General features: G+C 41.9%; 1 protein-coding gene across 1 annotated transcript in view; it reads right to left on the bottom strand.

Annotated features, from left to right (window-relative positions):
- LOC124612459 (chromosome-associated kinesin KIF4) overlaps positions 1-23,043 on the bottom strand; it is a 300,348-nt gene that overhangs the window by 94,900 nt on the left and 182,405 nt on the right. The window contains exons 6-9 of the mRNA XM_047140687.1: positions 16,813-17,024; positions 16,251-16,426; positions 15,104-15,448; positions 14,803-15,000 (exon numbers count right to left, since the gene is read on the bottom strand). Of these exons, the coding sequence (XP_046996643.1) occupies positions 14,803-15,000; positions 15,104-15,448; positions 16,251-16,426; positions 16,813-17,024 (931 nt within the window). The remainder of the gene's footprint in view (positions 1-14,802; positions 15,001-15,103; positions 15,449-16,250; positions 16,427-16,812; positions 17,025-23,043) is intronic.

The following is a 23,043-nucleotide window of genomic DNA, read 5'->3' as shown; positions in this document are numbered from 1 at the left end:
TCACTCTGCAGCGGAGTGTGCGCTGATATGAAACTTCCTGGCAGATTAAAACTGTGTGCCCGACCGAGACTCGAACTCGGGACCTTTGCCTTTCGCGGGCAAGTGCTCTACCAACTGAGCTACCGAAGCACACACTCCGCTGCAGAGTGGAAATCTCATTCTGGAAACATCCCCCAGGCTGTGGCTAAGCCATGTCTCCGCAATATCCATTCTTTCAGGAGTGCTAGTTCTGCAAGGTTCGCAGGAGAGCTTCTGTAAAGTTTGGAAGGTAGGAGACGAGGTACTGGCAGAAGTAAAGCTGTGAGTACCGGGCGTGAGTCGTGCTTCGGTAGCTCAGTTGGTAGAGCACTTGCCCGCGAAAGGCAAAGGTCCCGAGTTCGAGTCTCGGTTGGGCACACAGTTTTAATCTGCCAGGAAGTTTCAGATTAATAAATGCTAAATTTCTGTAGCAAACAGACGTAACTTCATTGTTCTGCTAGGCGATTCATGCTTGACTGCTAAAAACGCGGAAATAAAACTGGGTGTATATGCGGACAAGAAAAAAATTCCCAGTTAAAAATACAATTTTTCCATGTTAAGTGACGGTATACTCTTCCTCGGAACTGTAAAACTTATCGGTCCTTTAAATGGTTATGGTTCTATACACCGGCGTCAGAAAAAAAAAAGATTTTGGAAATTTCATTGATATGTAGCAACATGTGCGCTGCATATTTTCAGATTACGCAAGTATAAATTCGAAACCCACCAAACACCGCATGTTACTTTCTGAAGCATTGAAATTGAGATTGTGATGCGCTTTTGTTAGCCAGTCATGGCTCATGCCACGTGATCTCGTCAGCTGATATTCAGAGCATAGAACACGTGATGTAGTCAGCCAATAGCAATATCACTGTTAAGTAGTGCGTACAAACAAATAGGAAAAGCGAATGGTTTAAAGTAATATACATAGTGTTGATACAAGAGAAGCAAAGCTTTCACATACAATATCGGTCTCTAAGATTAATAAGCTGCAAGAGTAGCTTTCACATATAATGATAATCTCTTTTGCGTGTGTTAGGCTTTCAGATATATCACACAAATGTGCCAAAAAAATTTTTAATAACGACATAAATGTTTAATCTTCTGGGCTCAAAACGTTTTTAGATGATTATCGTCAAAGAGTTTATTTTTAAATGAGAGTCAAATGCTCTGTGATTTAAGAAATCCAGCCAACATTCTCACACGTAGCATAATTCATCTTGCATAAAATGTTAACTTACTTTGAAAGTAACGGTTTTCAAGCAATCATTCGCAATATTCTCCCGCGACCTGTTAGACATAGGTTCATATCAGCAGTTGCCAGAGAGTGCCAGATAACAGGCGTCACCGTGCTTTGTGTTCGTATGTGTAAATCATTAAAAGATCTTATTTTATGTTATAAAAGAAACAAGACATCAAAGGATACTCCACGAGCATCGGAATTTCATTAACCATACTAAAATGCACAATTCGGCTTAGCGGATTCATATGTCCGGATTCGGATAAAATTTTTTTTCGAGTACCAGTACTGTATTAACATGTTTGGTTCTTTATTAAGGCATAATGCCATAAGTGCAAGAAGATGCACATTAAACACTTTGCTTCAAATACATTGACTGCTTCGGCGGAAAAGATTAATAAAAGCTAAATTTCTTTAGCAAACCGAAAAAAATAACTTCATTGTTCTGCAAGGCGACTAACGCTTGACTGTCAGAAAGATGTAAATAAAATAAAATCTGAAAGCAATAATATATTTTACCCTTCCGTAATTATGTGAATGTATTTTAATGCACTTGATAGCTCCCGGCCACTGAAATCCGTTTTGTTTTGCCCACTGAAATCGGCTTTGTTTTCATTTGACGTGAAAGCAATAAACAAAGAGGAAACGGCAAAATCATTAAACTTAAACAAGGGGCTCGTTGAGGCTATCCACATCCCCACTACAACTCAGTCTGCTTTGTGCATCAGCCCCAGATCTACGGTAATTCGGAACCGCGGCAATACTACCAATGCGCAACTCAACTGCACATGCGCATGAGCCCGCTCGCTACTGCTCTAACAAATCTAATGTAAACAGTTGTGACGTCACGCTCGTCGGAGGAAATTTGTTCTTATGAAGCATTGCATAAGCTTCCTAATCCTTTGACACCTTTTGCTGTTGGCAGACGCTTCTATGAGCACTGTATTTTGTTGTATATGGTGCATTTCCTTTGCGACTTAAGATTTATTTTCGTTTTTTCCCCCCTCTCGTTCATGTTTTATTGCTGTAGTATTATTCTGCAGCAGCGGGAGACAGTACTATCCTTTTTATTGTATTGTTTCTTACCACTCAAAACTAAAACAAAAAAATTCACGGAATTCTAAAAAATTCCCTGGGTTTTTCCCGGATCTACCGGTTGTCCCAGGTCATATACACCCTGTAAAATAAAATCAGAAAACTGAAACTAACAACACATTTTAGCCTTCTGCACCTATGTGAATGTATTTTAATTCACTTGATAGTTCCCGGCCACAGAAATCCATTTTGTTTTTCTTTGACGTGAAAGCTGTAAACTAAAAGGACAGCAAAATCAACGAACTTGTACACGGATCACTTTGAGACTACCCCCTCCCCACAACAATGCATGACGGCTGTGCGCAACTTTGAGCGTGCCAGAAAATTTTTTCCGGGAAGTATCTGGCTGCCTGTTGCTACTGCTGATATGGCTAATAGTTGGCAGAAGCATGAAAAGGTATAACTCTTACACGACTATACTGCGCATGAGCTCGATGGTACCCGCTCAGATGAACCTATTGTAAAGTTGGACGTCATGCTCATCGGAAGCAGTTTGTTGTTATGAAGTATTGTATAGTATTTGTTCTAGAATCTTTGAAACATTTTGCCATTGGCATACACTTGTGTGTGCACTGTGTTCTGCAGGGTGTATACGCAGACAATGAAAAAAAATTCCTGGATTTTTCCCGAATATCCCGGTTAAAAATTATACTTTTTCCCGGGCGAAAATACACTTTTTCCAAGCTAAGTGACAGAAGGTTATCCGTCAGAAATGTAAAACTTATGATTAAGGTTTTATGTGTTAGTGTTTAACTTCCCGGTAGTTTAGGGGAGAAGAAGAGAAAGGTGGGAGGGGGGTTTGGAAAGACCTTTGATGTGCGGCAACATATACGCTGCATATTTTCATATTATGAAATTATAAACTATTATCACACCAAACACAGTACGTTAATTTCCTGAGCGTTGAAATCAAGACTGTGATGCCCTTTCGTAAGCCAAATGTATCTCACGCCACGTGATCTTGCTACCCAATGACAGCAGACATTCAGAGCATAGGACAAGTATTGTTGTCAGCCAATAGCAAGATCACTTAAGTAGGGCGAACATACAGAGAGGAAAAGTTAATGGTTTACATAGTGGAGGCACAAGAAAAGTTAAGCTTTCACATATAATATTGGTCTCTAAGATTAATAAGCTACAAGAGAAGCTAAGCTTTCACATGTAATATTGGTCTTTTTTGCAGGTGTTACACCATACAAATGTGCCATTCAAATTTAAAGTAATGACATAAATGTCTGGACTCGAAATTCTTGTAAGTGACTGGTCCTCAAAGTGTTATATTGTAAACGAGTCATACACTCTGTAATTTAAAAAAACTCATCCCACATTCTCACACGTAACATAATTCATCTTGTATAAAAGGAAATTTACTTTGGAAGTAACGCTTTTAAAACCACCATTTGCAATACTTTCCCAACACTGTAGGAAATAGGTTTGTTGTAGCAGTCGCCCAAATGCGCCAGAAAAAAGGCATTATAGAGCGCGCACAGCTGCGGTGATGTAGGAAGCCGGCACGTTCGAATGTGTAAAGCATTACGAGATCTTACATTACACCATAAAAGTAACAGGACATCAGAGGTTAATCAAAGAGCATCGGAATTTACTAAACCATACGAAAATGAATAATTCGGCCTGAAGAGCACATTGGTTTGTCCAGATTCACAATGAAGTAGATCCCATCTGATATTAAGCTTTTCAGCGTGGTTTTTGGGATGTAAATTTCATTGGAGTACCAACACTCTACCATCTCATGTTTGGTTCATTATTATGGCATAATGCCATAGACCATGTCGTCGTTTTTTTTTTTTTTTTTTTTTTTTTTTTTTTTTTTTTTTTTTGTGGTTTTAGGGCGCAAAACTTCTATGGTCATTAGCGCCCAGCCCGTGACGTAGGAAACAGGAAAAAAACGAAATTTAAAACCAGCAGCAATGGGAACAAAGTCATAAAATTTGAGAAACTAAAGGCAGAAGGAATGCTTAAAAATCCACTATAGAAAGGGGTTTGTTGTCCCCCCCCCAAAAAAAAAAAAAAAATTTTCAAATGACTGACGTCATTTCACTGTCACTAATAAACTGGAGAACGCGGTCGGCTGAGCGCGTGTCATCTGCTAAAATCGACGATATATCAGGCGATAGCTGTAGACGGGAGCGTAACGGATTAAAATAGGGGCATTTAATTAAAAGGTGTCTGACTGTCCACAGCTGAGAGCAGTGGGGACAGAGTGGGGGAGGATCACCGCTTAAAAGATGTCGATGGCTAAAAAGACAGTGCCCTATCCGGAGTCTAGCTAAAATTACCTCCTCCCGGCGACGCGTTCGGGAGGAAGAGGTCCAAGCGCAAGGAAGGGCTTTCACTTCCCGCAATTTATTATGGGGAAGTGTTGACCAATGCGCATGCCATAAATGAGCAACTTGGCGACATAAACCGCTCCGGAGATCGGTAATGGGAAGCGACTGAATAGCTGGCCGAGGAAGAGAGACTGCAGCCTTGGCCGCTATATCGGCCGCCTCATTCCCACAGATACCAGCGTGTCCCGGGAGCCAGAGGAACGCCACTGAGACGCCCCCAGGTGGAGCAAGCGCAGACAGTCCTGAATCCGGTGGACCAGAGGGTGAACAGGGTAAAGAGCTTGGAGACTTAGGAGAGAGCTGAGAGAATCTGAGCAGATTACGTACTGTATCCGCTGATGGCAGCGGATGTAGTGGACAGCCTGGAGAACAGCGTAAAGCTCCGCAGTATAAACCGAACACTGGTCGGGAAGCCGAAAGTGATTTGGGGTGTCGCCAACAATATAGGCACTCCCTACACCTAACGATGTTTTCGGGCCGTCGGTGTAAATAAATGTGGCGTCCGTCATTTGTGCACGTAGAGCAGCAAATGCCCGACAGTAAACAAGTGTAGGGGTACCATCCTTGGGAAATTGACATAGGTCTCGGAGTAAGTCGATCCGGGGACGGAGCCAAGGCGGTGCTGTACCCCAAGTTGTCAAGAAGGTTTTAGGAAAGCGGAAGGAAAGAGAATGGAGCAGTTGACGGAAGCGGACTCCCGGGGGTAGTAGGGAGGAGGAGCGGCCTGCATACCCTACATCAAAGGAGGCGTCGAAAAAAAGGTCATGGGCTGGATTAGCAGGCATGGAAGACAGATGGCTAGCATAACGACTCAGAAGGACTGCCCGCCGATTGGACAGCGGAGGTTCAGCAGTCTCAGCATAAAGGCTTTCCACAGGGCTGGTGTAAAAAGCTCCAGACACTAAACGTAATCCACGGTGGTGGATAGAGTCGAGACGCCGAAGAATAGACGGCCGAGCAGAGGAGTAGACTATGCTTCCATAATCCAATTTCGAGCGCACTAAGGCGCGATAGAGGCGGAGAAGGACCACTCGGTCCGCTCCCCAGGAGGTACCATTCAGGACACGGAGGGTGTTAAGGGAACGCAGACAGCGAGCCGAAAGATGGGAAACGTGGGAGGACCAGCACAGTTTTCTGTCAAACATAAGACCCAAGAATTTAGCGACGTCGGAAAACGGAAGGTTGACAGGACCTAGATGTAAGGAGGGCGGAAGAAACTCCTTACGTCGCCAAAAGTTAACACAAACGGTCTTACTGGGTGAGAAACGGAAGCCGGTTTCGATGCTCCACGAGTGGAGGCGATCGAGACATCCTTGAAGACGTCTTTCAAGAAGGCTGGTCCGTTGAGAGCTGTAGTAGATCGCAAAATCGTCCACAAAGAGGGAGCCCGAGACATCAGGAAGGAGACAATCCATAATTGGATTAATGGCGATGGCAAACAGTACAACACTCAGCACGGAGCCCTGGGGTACCCCGTTTTCTTGGGAGAAAGTACGGGAGAGAGTAGTGTTCACCCGCACCCTAAATGTGCGCTCTGCCATAAATTCGTGAAGAAAAAGGGGCAGCCGGCCCCGAAAGCCCCAAGAGAATAGTGTGCGGAGGATGCCTGTCCTTGAACAGGTATCGTATGCTCTCTCCAGATCAAAAAATATTGCTACCGTTTGGCGTTTCCGGAGAAAATTGATAATGATATAAGTGGAGAGAGCAACAAGATGGTCAACTGCAGAACGATGCTTTCGGAAACAGCATTGGGCAGGTGTTAAAAGACTGCGGGATTCCAGCCACCAAGCTAAATGGTAATTCACCATACGCTCCAAAACCTTACAGACACTACTCGTGAGAGAAATGGGGCGATAACTAGAGGGGAGATGTTTGTCCTTTCCAGGTTTCGGAACGGGAACGATAATAGCTTCCCGCCATCGCCTGGGAAAGGTACTGTCGGTCCAGATTCGATTATAAAGGCGAAGGAGGTAACGCAGACTATGGGTTGATAAATGCAGCAACATTTGGACATGGATACCATCTGGTCCTGGGGCGGAGCAGCGAGAAGAAGAGAGGGCATGTTGGAGTTCCCGCGTGGAGAAAACAGTATTGTAGCTTTCATGATTTTGAGAGGAGAAAGCAAGCTGTCGCACTTCCGCTGCACGTTTCTTCGGGAGAAACGCTGGCGGGTAATTTGAAGAACTCGAAATCTCAGCAAAGTGCTGACCCAATGAGTTAGAAATTGCGACGGGGTCCACTAAGGTATCATGCGCGACAGTGAGCCCAGAGACCGGGGAGAAACTAGGCGCGCCTGAGAACCGTCGAAGCCGACTCCAAACTTCCGAGGAGGGAGTGAAGGTGTTAAATGAGCTAATAAGAATTTCCAGCTTGCCTTCTTGCTATCGCGGATGACGCGACGGCATCGCGCATGGAGCTGCTTATATCGGATACAGTTGGCCAAAGTTGGATGGTGACGGAAAATGCGAAGAGCACGTCGCCGCTCACGTATTGCGTCACGGCATGCCTCGTTCCACCAAGGAACTGGGGGCCACCGGGGCAATTCGGAGGTGCGTGGTATTGAACGTTCCGCAGCTGTGAGAATAACGTCGGTAACATGTGTGACCTCATCGTCGACGCTGGGAAAGCGACGGTCATCGAATGTCGCTAGAGACGAAAAAAGTGTCCAATCGGCTTGGGCAAACTTCCAGCGTCGCGAGCGCATATATGGCAGTTGAGGCTGCAGTCTAAGAACACATGGAAAGTGGTCACTCGACTGTGTATCATCAAGGGCGAACCATTCGAAGCGCCGAGCTAGCGGAACAGTACCGACCGCAAGGTCCAAATGAGATAAATTTGTCGTGGAGGCAGACAAAAATGTGGGGACCCCAGTGTTAAGGCAGACTAGATCCACTTGGTGGAAGACGTCTAGCAATAGTGAGCCACGTGGACAAGGATGCGGAGATCCCCAAAGCATTAAAGTCCCCAACCAGCAAATAGGGGGGTGGAAGCTGATCAAGAAGATGAAGGAGATCAGCTCGTGCCATTGGTGTGGACGATGGAATGTATACCGTACAAAGAGAGAAGGTGTATCCAGAAAGGGAAAGACGGACGGCGACAGCTTGGAAGGAACTGTTTAAGGGGAGTGGGTGATAATGGAGAGTATCATGGAGAAGAATCATGAGTCCTCCATGGGCTGGAGTGCCTTCAACAGAGGGGAGGTCATATCGGAAGGACTGAAAATGAGGGAGAACAAAGCGGTCATGGGGACGCAGCTTTGTTTCCTGAAGACAGAAGATGACCGGCGAGTAGGATCGTAAGAGGATCGACAATTCATCCCGATTGGCTCGAATGCTGCGGATATTCCAGTGGATAATGGACATAGGGTGAACAGAAAATGGAGGAACGTGACCAAAGGTGCTGTCAACTCAACGACTGCTCAGAGCTTGCGACCGACAGCATGGAATGGCATTCAGTCGAAGGCAGAAGATCCTGATCCATAGGTTGGTCAGGAGCAGCTCCTGCCACCAGCGATCGGCCGGTTGACCGGCCACCAGCAGTGCGCCTCGGCGACACAGAAGACGGCCGAGGGCGATTTCCGCCAGGTGGTGCTGTAGATGGGACATGCCTTGGCGGAGAAGGAGAGGAATTGTGTTTCTTCGTAGCCTTCTTGGAAGTATGATGTTTAGATGAAGGAGGAACCGATGGTTGTGAAGTTGCGGTACGTAAAAACTCTTCACGAGAATGCTCTTTTTTCGAAGACTTGGTGTCTGACTTTTGGGCTCGAGATTTAGCAGAACCCGACGAAGGGTGAGCCATTGAGTGGGCAGGTGAAAGTGGTGAGGTTGAACGGGCGATCTGACGACCGTGGTACTAAAGGTGAGGTCGCAAGTCTGCGTGGCCGCCTCCTTTGTTGGCCGAGGAGAAGCAAGGACAGTGCTGTATTTTCCTTTCTGAGGCACGGTGGGCTGTCGACTGGCGAATAATTTTCAAGCAGCAAAGGTCAACACCTTTTCCTTCACTCTTATTTCCTGGATGAGCTTTTCGTCCTTAAAAACGGGGCATCTCGAGAGGAAGCAGCGTGGTCACCCATACAGTTGATGCAGCGAGGGGATGGAGGTGGACAAGCACCCTCATGGGCATCCTTGCCACACGTAACACATTTGGCCGGATTTGAACAGGACTGGCTGGTGTGATTGAACCGCTGACATCGATAGCAAAGCGTAGGGTTTGGGACATAAGGGCGAACGGAAATTATCTCATAGCCTGCTTTGATTTTTGATGGGAGTTGAACTTTGTCAAATGTCAAGAAGACAGTGCGGGTTGGAATGATGTTCGAGTCAACCCTTTTTATAACCCGATGAACAGCCTTGACGCCCTGGTCAGACAGGTAGTGCTGAATTTCTTCGTCAGACAATCCATCGAGGGAGCGTGTATAAACGACTCCACGCGAGGAATTTAAGGTACGGTGCGGTTCCACCCGGACAGGGAACGTGTGGAGCAGAGAAGTACGCAGCAATTTTTGAGCCTGGAGGGCACTGTGTGTTTCTAACAACAGGGTGCCATTCCGTAATCTGGAACAAGACTTTACAGGACCCGCAATTGCGTCGACACCTTTCTGAATAATGAAAGGGTTGACCGTGGAAAAGTCGTGACCTTCGTCAGACCGAGAAACAACAAGGAACTGTGGCAACGATGGAAGAACCGTCTGTGGCTGAGACTCAGTGAACTTATGTTTGTGAGCAGACATAGTGGAAGGTGAGGAAACCATTGCGGAAGAATCCCCCATGATTACCGGCGTCTCCGATGGCGCGCTCCTCCCTTGTGGGGGCCCTCACCGAGGGCACACCCGCCTTAGGTGATTGTTCACACCTCAGGTCACACCTCCCGACAAACAGACGGAGGGACCAATCGGCACTTTCGGAAGGTATCAGCTCGGGTAACCACCCCTCCCTGGGCCTGGCCGTTACCAGGGGGTACGTACGTGTCCTACCTGTCTACCCGGGGCGGGTAATTACGCGTTACCCCGTCACCGGCTACGCATGGAAGTGCGTGGGTCGGCCTTCAGACACGCACAAGGAGGAAAAAAGAGAAAGGGAAAGGAAAGAAGAGGGGGTCTCAAACGCCGCAGCGGAGAAAAGGGCAAGGAGAAGAGGGAAGGAAAAGGGAAGGAAAAGGGAAGGACAGAGGAAGGACGAGGACTTGTAAGTGTAGAAAGCAAGTAAGTTGGAAAAGTTTCGAGCGTCCGTCTCCGGACGTAGGCACAAACCATACTCCCAGAGGGGGAGGAAGGGAAGGAAAGAGCCAGAGGTGAGGAGGGGGGGGGGGGGGGGGGGGCGGCGAAGATGGGGGACGGGGAGGGATGCGGAAAGGGAAGGGAAGGTATGCAGCCCGGAAAGGAAGGAGGGCCACATTAGCTCGGGGTCCCGTGCTCGCTACACACGTGTCCACAAAAGAGTTGTGGACCCCCTGGGGGGCATGCCGTTGGTGGGGAGGCTTGCGTGCCTCAGCGATACAGATGGCCGTACCGTAGGTGCAACCACAACGGAGGGGTATCTGTTGAGAGGCCAGACAAACGTATGGTTCCTGAAGAGGGGCAGCAGCCTTTTCAGTAGTTGCAGGGGCAACAGTCTGGATGATTAACTGATCTGGCCTTGCAACAATAACCAAAATGGCCTTGCTGTGCTGGTACTGCGAACGGCTGAAAGCAAGGGGAAACTACGGCTGAAATTTTTCCTGAGGGCATGCAGCTTTACTGTACGGATAAATGATGATGGTGTCCTCTTGGGTAAAATATTCCGGAGGTAAAATAGTCCCCCATTCGGATCTCCGGGCGGGGACTACTCAGGACGTCGTCGTTATCAGGAGAAAGATAACTGGCGTTCTACGAATCGGAGCATGGAATGTCAGATCCCTTAATCGGGCAGGTAGGTTACAAAATTTAAAAAGTGAAATGGATAGGTTAAAGTTGGATATAGTGGGAACTACTGAAGTTCGGTGGCAGGAGGAACAAGACTTTTGGTCAGGTGAATACAGGGTTATAAATATAAAATCAAATAGGGGTAATGCAGGAGTAGGTTTAATAATGAATAAAGCAATAGGAATGCGGGTAAGCTACTACAAACAGCACAGCGAACACGTTGTTGTGGCCAAGATAGACACGAAGTCCACGCCTACTACAATAGTACAAGTCTATATGCCAACTAGCTCTGAAGAAATGTATGATGAGATAAAAGAAATTATTCAGGCAGTGAAAGGGGACGAAAATTTAATAGTCATGGGTGACTGGAATTCGAGAGTAGGAAAAGAAAGAGAAGGAAACTTAGTAGGTGAATATGGATTGGCGTAATAAATGATAGAGGAAGGCGCCTGGAGAAATTTTGCACAGAGCACAACTTAATCGTAGCTAACACTTGGTACAAGGATCATAAAAGAAGGTTGTATACATCCTAGAATTTGCTTTAAGCAATTTAGTTTGGTTGGTTTGTGGGATTAAAGGCACCAGACTGCTACGGTCATCGGTCCCTTTCTCCAAAACGTGAAAACACCCACACAGAATAAAAACGAATAATGGAGACAACAACAGACAATGCATCACAAGAAAGACAGACAGACAGAGACGAGACAAAAGGAATTAAAATCACACAATGTGTGACAGTGGTTGGCCAACCGTAGAGATAAAAAAGGAGAAGCCAACCACCGAAAGACACATTAAAAACTCAGTCTAAAATCGTAGGCCAAAGGCCGGAATCAACACAAAAAACATAAACACTCAGATCAAATGATAAAAACCCGAATAAAACGCAGAACTAAGCCTACCATGGCAGCGTCATCAGTTAAAAGGGCAGGGAGCGTATCAGGCAGCGCAAACGTCTGCCTGAGCACACTGTGGACAGGCCAAGAAAATGTGGACCACTGTCAAAGCCGACCCGCATCAACATAGAGGCGGGTCCTCATGCCGCAGTAAATGGCTGTGTGTCAAGTGGGTGTGGCCAATGCGAAGCCAACAAAGGACTATTGAGTCCCTGCGAGTGGCTCGCATGGATGACCGCCACACATCATTCGTCTCCTTGAAAGGACGGAGTTTGTTTGGCGTGGTCAGGTTGCGCCATTCAGTGTCCCAGAGTTCGAATACTTTGCGGCGTAGGATCGCTCGCAAATCAGTCTCCGGGAGGCTAATGTCCAGAGATGGTTTACTGGTGGCCTGTTTGAGCAGGCTGTCAACATGTTCATTGCCGGGTATCCCAACATGGCCTGGGGTCCACACAAAGACCACAGAGCGGCCGCAACGGGCAAGAGTATGGAGGGACTCCTGGACAGCCATCACCAGACGAGAACGAGGGAAGCACTGGTCGATAGCTCGTAAACTGCTCAGGAAGTCGCTACAGATAACGAAGGACTCACCTGAGCAGGAGTGGAGATACTCTAGGGCACGAAAGATGGCGACCAGCTCAGCAGTGAAAACGCTGCAGCCAGCCGGCAATGAATATTGTTCGTAATGGTCCCCTAGAGTCAGAGCATAACCGACACGACCAGCAACCATCGAACCGTCAGTGTAAACAATGCCAGAGCCCTGATATGTGGCAAGGAGGGAAAGAAAGCGGCGGCGGAAGGCCTCTGGAGGGACCGAGTCCTTCAGGCCCTGTGCCAATTCCAGCCAAAGGCTAGGGCGGGGCATGCACCACGGGGGTGTACGCAGAGGGAAATCATGGAAAACCTGAATAAAGTCCATTGTGTAAAATGCAGGGAAAATGTAAAACGTTGGAAATCATTCTAAGCTACAAAAGTTATGTACAGGATATACCCCCCCCCCCCCCCCCGCCCATTTCTGCACTTTATGTATATGCACATAATAGGCCTCAAAATGCTCGTGTCAGGGACTTATTTATTATCTAATAAAAACCGCTGATATGGAAACTGATAACTGGGAAGCAGAAACGTTTGGCTCAATTTCATAAATTATCGATCTTTTTGGAACGCCTACAGCTGTCATTCATTATTTAAATAATGAAACATTGCAAGAGTCACACATTTTTTCACGCTTAGCACAGTGTGTTTCGAGAATTTTTTTTCTCGATATCAAGTGCAAATATTTACATAAGTATTTTGTGTGGTGTCTGCATATGTGCTGTTCTGCGTCTCTTTAGCTGCAGTCATCTTTTTGAAGTTATCCGGTACTGGTTTTCCTAAGTTATGCAGAAAACCACAGAAACACAAACTATCACTCACATTGTTTGTTTGTGTAACATCACAATACATGCGTAAATATTGCACTTAACAACAAGAATAAATCCTTGAAACAGATTTTGCTCAGCATGAGAATAAACATAATTCATACCGTTTTTGCGCCAAAAATGTTTGAGCAACACAAACTGAATGAAGGTATCAACTAGTGCTGCAAGCGGCCAATAGACGAAAATCAGTAAATATGGTTAGACAGACATGTGACGACGATTACAGCAAGCACAAAACTGCACATGAGCTGTAGAGACAGTTTGGAAATGTTTGTTTGGTCAGGATAACTTTATATGTAAGAACCTAGGTACTCCTATCAGCCACCATGCAGAGTAGAGTTTGCCAGTGGCAGGAGATACGGCATGAACTGTTCCAACTTTTACACATTTATCGGTTTAAATCCGCTAAGTAGAGCACCCTGGTAGCAAGAAACTTAATCACATAATGTTTGGAAACATTATTAGACAGCCAACGTCATGCAAGTGTCATTTTACGTCAGTTTTTTTTTCCACAAACATTTCTAAAATCGGATGTGAATTAACACTGTGGACATAGGAAATTGGACAGGAACAATAAAAATTATCATGAATGGTGGGAAATCGTTAATTCTGGGAATGTAAAAGCATCATTATACTGTAATTATAAATTAACAATTTCTTATTTTTTCCTTTACTTGTCCTTCGAAACCTTTCTTCTTGTCAAATTCCACGATTCTAGGTTAATAGGATGTACCCTACAGGTTTTGATCAGCAAGTTTGCGAGAGTCAAAATATGTGACAAATGGCCACATCTTTTGGTTGCATTGACTTAAAAAATTCAATTTTTTCACCGCCATGGGCCACTGACCTTAATAAGGTCAATCCCTGAGAAAAATTGCTTTGAACAATGTCATTTCGAAGAGGGGAGGTGGTACTTTGTGCATTCTACATTCCCCTTCTGTTTCATAATTCCAGTCTAGAGTGAGGAGACAGGGATGTACTTCATCGCTGATTCGCATACGTAATCCCTGCTTCCAAATGACGTCATTTCTCACATTGTAAGCTAAAAACTGTGTAAGAGGCACACTTTGAAAAAATGGTGTAATTTTTTAAAAACACAACTACTTGCTGAAATCTGATGCAGCTTTAAGAAGAAAGGCTTTTATGCAAACGAATACCTACTATCAGTACAAAATTAAGGAAAGCATTTAGAGTTATAACGTGTAACAACATATCAGCACAAACTCTGGTCAAAACAGTAAGATGAAAGACATTTATTGTTCTGGCCTTTTTTAAAAATACCTTGTCTGCTTTAAATGACTAAGGCAAAGCATATCCCACCCAGTAGTGGTAGTAGTGGTAGTAGTAGTAGTAGTAGCAGCAGCAGCAGCTGCAGCAGCAGCAGCAAATTACTATCAATTTCTCCAGTTATCATTTCATAAAGAAACCCATAACTATTGCTGACCCATAACTATTGCTGCTTATTGCAAATATGAACAATCCTGGAAACTTGTCACTTGCCTGGAGTATTTTCTTTGTTAGACCTTACAGGCATTTATTTGAAATCTTTAACTGAAAGTGTAACACCAATTTCTGACACACTTGAGAATTTAATGGTATATTTGCAGGCATTCAGCCAAGTTTGTATTTCCAACAATAGTTCAGAGTCTGGTCGTAATCCAGGCAGCAAGTACACATAACAGCTTAACTTGCAGCACCTGGAGTAGAGAGAAATATTGTGTGGAAATCTAAATACAAACTCAGCCAAACACCCAGAAGTACACCATTAAATAATCACGCTGAGGAAACCTGAATGAAACTTAAAAGTTTGCCACCTAGTTACTTTATATGGTAATGTATACTAAAGCGTATGTTATAAATCGCAAAATAAAAATCAATACAAAAGTACCTGTAATTCCTTTGTGAGAGCTGCTTGATGCAATGTGTAGGCTTCATGATGTTCATCAATGTCATCCTGGTGTTCAAGAGTTTTCACAACAAAGGTACTGTCTGCTTCAGCACACTTTTCTGTGTCACCATTGTTACTACCCACTGTATTTGTCAATTCGTGGTTAAGAATTTCTTCAGCAGCTCGCTTCTGATCTGCCTGTAGGGAAATAGAGAATAAAAGACTGCTTGATAACAGCATCTGACCACCGAAACTTAAAAACATTTCCAAAAGAATGACTATTTACACAAAAATCACAAACCTGAAGCTCTTGAATTTTTAGTTGTAATTCTTTGAGAGTCTTTAGCTGTTCATAAAATGCTGCAGGACAAGTATTCGGATCAACCGTGTTATTCAAGCTTTCCATTGCATTTCCATATTCAGTCTGCAATTCACATAGTTTCACTTTCATTTTGTCACGGGACACTTCAGCAAGCAATGCACGTTCTACTAAATTTGTCTGCTCAGTCAAAGCTTCATTCAAAGCTTGAGTCAATTTACGATTCTTTATGATGACACTGTCATATTCTTCCTTTAATTTAGAGAACTCTTGTGAGCTTACTCCTGGCCCACCTTTGCTAAGAAGCTCTAGCCTCAGCTGTTGGTTCTGTAGACAAAGGAAAATTAGGTTACAAATTCATAAAGCAGCAAAGCTATACAAAACAGTTTATCATGTGACAAAAATTTATCATTACAATTATTGTATTTATCTTTCCCTTTTCCCGCCTTCTCTAAGTTAAACAGTTATTCTTTGTTCTATCAAAGGCAGAAGTTACAGATGTAACAGTGGAAAATTTAAGCAAAAGAGGTTTACAGTAACATTCACTTCAAAGTGGAGGTTGTAGTTGGCCTTTGACAAAATTTATCAAATGCTGAGTAATCAATTAAAAAAATAATAAAATAATGTTATTTTTGAATAATAAATAATAAGATTTATTCAAATTGTCATCAATTTGTAGAAATAAAACTATATGTTGTTTTGAATAAAAAGTGTTTTACTATTTTTTCTTTTCCGTAGTGATAATCCCGTCAAGTACATTGTTGCCTCTTCACAATGTGGCAAATTTTATTTTATTAATTAACCTAGTGGCCAGATGCTCTTCCTGACACCATAGTTGTCCAGATAACCTAATGGAAGGTACTCAGGTGTGTCATCTGTCCAAATTGTTTAACCTTTATTGTGCATGTGGTTGTCTATTGTATTCTGTGATGTGGAGTTTGGGCACTGGGTTAGCAGCTTAAAAAAGTTTAGTATCTATGAACATTGGTTGTAGATTCAAGTCTTGTGAATAGAAGTGACTGATTTGCAGACATTTCAACTTAAATACACTGAAGTTGGGTCAAAGTATGATCAGACTGTTGCTCAAGTTCTTATACTTTCTAAAAAATAATGAAACAAATAATGTTACCTCCTGTTTCAGTCTTAACAATTCAGCGGATTTGGGATCCTGGTTAACAATCGGTTTGTTCTTGATATTGCGAGCTCTGTCTGCATACCTGAGTGTACTCATTGTTTCATCCAAATTGTAATCTGCAGGGCTCACACATGCAATCATAAGCGTCACCGAGTTGCCGCCAAGTGAATCTAGAAGAAAAAAGAAAGAAAAGAAAAAGAGGAGCACTCTCTTCTATCTGGACTTCTGTTTGCTGTGGTGTCAAACTACCAACAAGTGAGACGTGGTAGTTGAGTAGCAGTAGTAGTATTAGCAACAGCAACAGCAGCAGCACCTTAGTGATACATGGTGCCCAGAATAAAACTGGCTTGTGAAATCTGTATTTCATGACATATCCTAAACAGCAAATATTTTCATCAACGTTAATGGTGGATATTACCATCTACTTCTGAAAGTGTAATAGTCCTGATTATTAACCAGAGTAATTTGTTGTGTTTTAAACAATTTCTCGGACAATTTTGTTATGGTCAACTTGTCACAGTAATAATTATATGATTACAACAGTAATGGCAGTTACCTTGAAGTAGTCTCGTGAGCTTACTATCCCTGTACGAAATAAAGCCTTTCTGCGTTTCATCACCTAAAGCAGATATTACATTTCCAAGTGCCAGTAAGCCTTTGTTGATATTGACACCTTCCTTAAATCTCTCACCAGTAGCTTTAGTTTTCTTTGGTCTCTCTGATCCAGCCAAATCCACCAAGTGAAACTTTGATGTTGTAGCCGTGTTCCTGAATAACATAAACATACAAATACGTTATTGACTGTGAAAGAAAATATAATGGAAGCTTACTCCTGACAGCAGACAACAAAAATTTGGATTCTGAATGTTATATTCCTAAATTAATTTGACCTATTGGGAAAGATAATCTTCAGACACAAGGCAAAAATTATTGAACTATATGAAATACAATAATCATCACTTCCGAACAGTTTTCGTCAGGATGTTCAAACTGCACGTTTGGCGGCAGAGCATGATGAGAATTAGTACGCACATGCACACGTGCCTTATTGTTGTTCATTTGGATGGGTTCTTCAATAAGCAGAATTGGCGCATTTGGGGGACAGAGAATCGACATTTCATAATCAAGAAGTCTCTTCACCCTCAATGGGTGACTTGTGTGTGCAGTGTACAGTCACGGAATAATTGGTGCAATATTCCTTGATGGCACAGTGACCACCGAACAGTATGTGAAGGTTTCGGAAGATTGTTTTATCCCCGTTATCTAAAGTGACCCTGATTTCAACAAGATGTGGTTCATGCAAGACGAAGCTCAACTCCATCGAAGCAAGAGTGTTTTTCATGTCCTAGAGGAGCACTTTGGGGACTGCATTCTGATTCTGGGGTACCCAGAGACCACTGGCACGGGCCTCGATCGCCCACCATATTCTCCAGATCTGAACACATGTGACTTCTCCTTATGGGGCTGTATTAAAGACAGGGTCTACAGCAATAACCCCAAAACCATTGCTGAGCTGAGAACAGCCCTTCAGGAGTTCACTGACAGGATTGATATTCCGACACTTCACTGAGTCGTGCAGAGTTTCGCTATTTGTCTGTGCCACATCATCGCCAATGAGAGTAGGCGTGTCAAACATATACCCCAAATATCTGCAGTGACGTTTCCATGTTGAATAAAGTGTGAGCATGCCGTATACAAATATTATTTAAGATCATTATCACTAAATGCAACCTAGTACTTTAGAAGCAAAGTCACTAGTTTGAAAAGCTTCAATTTCCTAAATTACATTAAAAACCTGCTGATTATCTTGAAATGTTAGCTTAATATTTATATGTAAACATAGGTATTTTCAGTGAAAACTGGAACCTATAACTGGACCAACTGAGGTCTGGTTACTACATTTTGCTACTTGGCACGAGCTTTTAAAATGAGCACTGCTACTTGACATGTGGTTATCAGGAATTTTTAATTAATGAATTTATATAATCAGGTCACCTGTAGTAATGATTAATGAACAGAATACAATATTTTTATCTTCCTCTCAATATTTTTTCAGACAAGTCATTTCATGGAAGTTTACAGTGGTGTCAAGTTTTATACAATAATCAATTACATATACGTAAATAATGTAGAAAATAACTAGCCTATTTAAGAACTGTAAGATTCTCCTTACCACTCAGGAGAAAAACATATATTGTAATAACTAGTTTCTAGGACTTCTTCAATTGGATGGAATTCACTGTATTTTAGCCAAGTCTGTAATGCAGTCATATTTATTTAGCAGTACAGCATGAGCTGAGTACTGTAGCTTACAGCAAAATTTTGTAACCAAGTATTTACAGTTATCATGGACTGTAAAAAGTCTTTAAGGTAAATCTAATAAGTGATTATTTCTGGTATTCTGCAGATGCACATGTACATCACATTAAATGTTGAATTTTCCAGATTTTCTCTGGCATATATCAAACAGTTGCATACGAACTAGGTAATGCCATTATGCAGACAATTTAAAGTGGTTTCAACAGGATACTCTGGGTGGTAGTCCAACTAAACATCCAACTGTCTTCTTCTGCATCTGAAAATGCATTTAGCTCCTCAAGAATTGCTCCAGAGCAATCTTCCATACCACAGATGAGAATCGAAGAAAGCAAAACATGTCTGGAGTAACAACTGTTTGCTCACAAACTTCCTTAATTTACACACACACACACACACACACACACACACACACACACACACACACTACTTCGCTGCACAGATAAGGTGTGTTCTTCCCAAGAGTGTTCTTGGTCTACGAATGGTCCAAGTAGTTTTACTGTTTTATTTTCATTTTTGGTTAGATTTTGTTTAAAAATTATTTCCTCCATTATCATTTGGTTTCTGCACAGCTGATGGGCACAACACCCCTGATAAGTCATTTGCAACATTTCTCTGTTGTTACCCAGTACACTTTGTAAATTCTCACCTGTGGTTATTAATGCCATTTCATCAGCATGCAGTACAGCATGGAGTATGAAACTTCCTGGCAGATTAAAATTGTGTGCCAGACCGAGTCTTGACCACAGTACCTTCGGCTTTCGTGGGTACTTGCCGTTGAAAGGCAAAGGTCCCCAATTTGAGTCTCAGTCCGGCACACCGTTTTAATCTGCCTGGAAGTTTCATATCAAAGCACATTCCGGTGCAGAGTGAAAATTTCTATCTGGAACGAAATAGTGTATTTGTACAGGGTATGTAAACTGAAAATTCATTAATTTAGACAACAAACAGGAAAGGTGTAAAAATAGGGCCTTGGGGTATTTCTTTTTTTATTAGGAATGTTATTGATCTCTGCTTATTTGCGTACACAAGCTGAAACCTATTGCTTAAATAACATTTGGGTAGACAGTGATTTATCTTCTGTGCCACACTATTCTAACTTTTTTATAATTATGTCACATGACATTGAGTCAAATGTTTTGCTTTTATCAATTCATAGACAGTCTTTTTGGTACCCTTAATAAATAGTATTGTCTAAAGCTTCAACTGCTTTCACAGTCGATAGATGAGATCTGAATCTGAACTGTTGATCATTTAAAATTTTGTTACTTTCAAAACAGCTGTGTATCTGTTGCACACAATTTTCCATTGTCTTTAATACAACTGGTACTTTTGAAGTGGGTCTGTAGTTATTTGGGAGGTTTTGTCACCTTTTTTAACACACTGGTAATGGAACTATGAGCTTAAGACATTCTGGGAAAATTCCTTCATCTAGTACTCTGGTAGACAGTGAAGCAAGTGGCATTATCATTATTTATTTATTTTTTGCTATACACTTTATGATGAAATTACCTAGTCCAAAATAACCTTCTGTTTTGGAATTTCTTAGTTTGCATATTGATTTTTGAATGTTATTTAAAGTGATTAGGGTCCACATTAATTTCTCACTTGCTTGTTTGGAATGAGTTAGCAGGGCTTCTGCACTAATGAGAATTATTGAGTTGAGTGGTAGTGCTGGCAGTATTTACAAAATATTCATTGAGTGCATCAGGTAATAGGGGCACTGTTTTCTTTATTGATATTACTAATTTACATTTTGATAACATTCCATGCTATTTTCATTTATTTTTGGAATTTAAAATTTATTCATCATTTGCACTTAACAGTTTTTCATTTCATATCTGTAGAGTTTTCTCATATTTATGTTACTTTTTTTTGTCCCAATCACTTTTATGAGACTTTTCTATTAGAATTAATAGTAGTCCCCCTGGGTTCATACAGTTGTGGAGTCTACTATTTGTTGGTATGATGCAGCTTACATGTGATATCAGCACAATACCTTTTGGTTACAGTGGGGGACATCTTTCCTACACTGTACTTAATCTCCATAAGGAACTGGAAAAGCATTTGTCAATATTTTTGTTACTAAGCATCGTGTAAGCTCAATCTATTTCCTTTAACTGGTCTGTCATATTGTTTACAATGGATTCTCCTAGTTGTCACTTCTCTTCCTAAAGTAATGAGAGCTGAATTTTCAGTTTGAAGCCATAGCCCTGCATGATCCGATACTTCTAATTCTATAACATCACATTCAAGGACATAAGTTTTATATTACTAATTATGTTATCAAGACACAAATCAATCTAGTGGGCTTATCATTGAGACAGTAATAGTACAGTGACTTCAAAGAATTCACCATATGAATCACATTTTTTCCTCTTTCTCCTTATATCTGTGTTAGTAACACCTACAATTATAATTTTATGCTATTTACATTTGGACAAGTGCACTAATAAAGTATTAATTTTTTTTCTATAAATACTATCTGATCAGAATGTCGAGTTTGATAAAAAGTACCAGTTACTTCAAGTATGCCATATATCAAGATTGCTTTTAATATGGATTGAGGCCCTGCCATGTGACATGCGTTTTCTGTAGTAGCTTGTTAACAGCAAATATCCAAGTGGAACACTCCAATCTACTTCAGACCCTTTCACCTAGTCTTCATTGATACACAAAACACTGCAGTTAATTTGATCAAGCCAGTATTTCCAACTCTCACTGACTTTACCTTTAAGAGATTATACATTTATATGTAGAAAGAGAATACTTATAGTACAGAAAGGTATTTTGATATCACTGTGTCTTGCATGTCCATTTATTTTCATTTGTTTTTAATTTACTTCTGAATTGGAATTTCCAATTTCTTGGTTTATGTCAAATACAAGCTTTTTTGGATGCCTTCGCACAATGTTACTCCACTTTGAACCCTGGACATTGTATTTGAACTTATGCTGGTTTACCTATATACTGGTAGATGTTTTATTTTTCTCTGTTTATTTTTATCCATTAATTCGCCTAAGTAGTTTACGGCAAAGATTAAAACTTGGTATGTTCACAGCAATCAAGCCTGTGGAAATAGCAAGGAAAAGTGAAGAACATTGATTTTGTTGTGCGTAAAAACTCTCATGGGAAGTTTCATGTGTCTTTTCCCATACATGGATCAGAGGGAACATGAATCTCTCTTCAGTTCACTAATAATGTTAAATATATTAATTCTTATAGTAATAAGCCAATGTGGCTTAGCAGTTTTTATTTCACTTGATCTACATAAATGTTTCACCAGTACCTATAATACTTTGGACAGGTAATAAATTCAAGCAGACCAAGCTGGACACTGTAACAATATCTCCATTTACATATTATGACCCATACAGTGCCATCTATTGATCAATTTTCAGAATATTTTTTTCTTCTGCCACACGTTTTCCCTCTTCTCTGATAATATTCCGTTGCAATTTAACATCATTCCGACCAAAGGTGTTTTTTCTACAGCGTTTTAAAGTTTAACTTTAATTTTAATCACACTGTATATCGTATGCACAACTGTCGCAGGGCAAAATATCTATTTTGTTTACTATAATGACACAATCTGCGGCAAAGAATCTCGCTTCAAGCGACAGCATTGACACATAATAAGTGGTACAGAATATTTATTTTCAGTAGTGTCGTGGAGATGACCGAAGCGGCTACAGTTTCTTGCAGTGTTAGTCTGAAGGGGCGCAATTGGATTTCTAGACTGAGTACTATTGAAAATTGTTTAGAGTTCCATTGGGAGTACTATCTGCTGCCGAATCACGACACTAGAAATTGCATTGATTATTATGGGGTCGAACTTGGTTCAGAAAGTAGCAATTTTAAGTTCCCATTACAGTTGCATTGTAGCAAATGTCAGAAACGAAAAAGTATAAGGAAAAACATGTGGACTGATAATTCTAAACTGACAATACAGCAGAGCATCATATTAGTTTCCTGGTGGATTAAAGATAACATACTGAAAAACACATTATCGGAAACTTGATTCTTGATTAATACCGTTTGTGACTATTATGGTTTCTGTCGAGAAGTGTGTTATGTAATTGTGACTAATGAAGGGGTTCAACAGGTGTGTCAACAAGAGTGGAAATAGACGAGTCGCAAGTAACTCAAAAATATAGTAAAGTACGACTTCTCAAGAAAGAAACTGAACAGATCTGGGTGTGTGGAGGCACAGAAAGAGACTCAAGAAAATGTTTTATTGTGGAAATTTATTCCAGGACCAAACAAACACTAGTGCCTCTTATTAAGAATTCATCTTGCTAGGCACCAATGTTATTACAGATAGATTGAAATCTTACAACACTTTGAAGAAAGAGGGATTTCACCACAGGTTTGTAAACCATTCTGTTGAATTCATGTCTTCTGGTGACCTGCCTCTGCACACACAGAAAATCAAGCAATTATGGAAATCCCTGAAATCACCCATCAAAAG

This window comes from Schistocerca americana, chromosome 4, assembly GCF_021461395.2.
Source record: "Schistocerca americana isolate TAMUIC-IGC-003095 chromosome 4, iqSchAmer2.1, whole genome shotgun sequence".
Classification (NCBI taxonomy): domain Eukaryota; kingdom Metazoa; phylum Arthropoda; class Insecta; order Orthoptera; family Acrididae; genus Schistocerca; species Schistocerca americana.
Note: the sequence above shows the minus strand (reverse complement) of the source record. Positions and strands in the feature narration are given on the sequence as shown.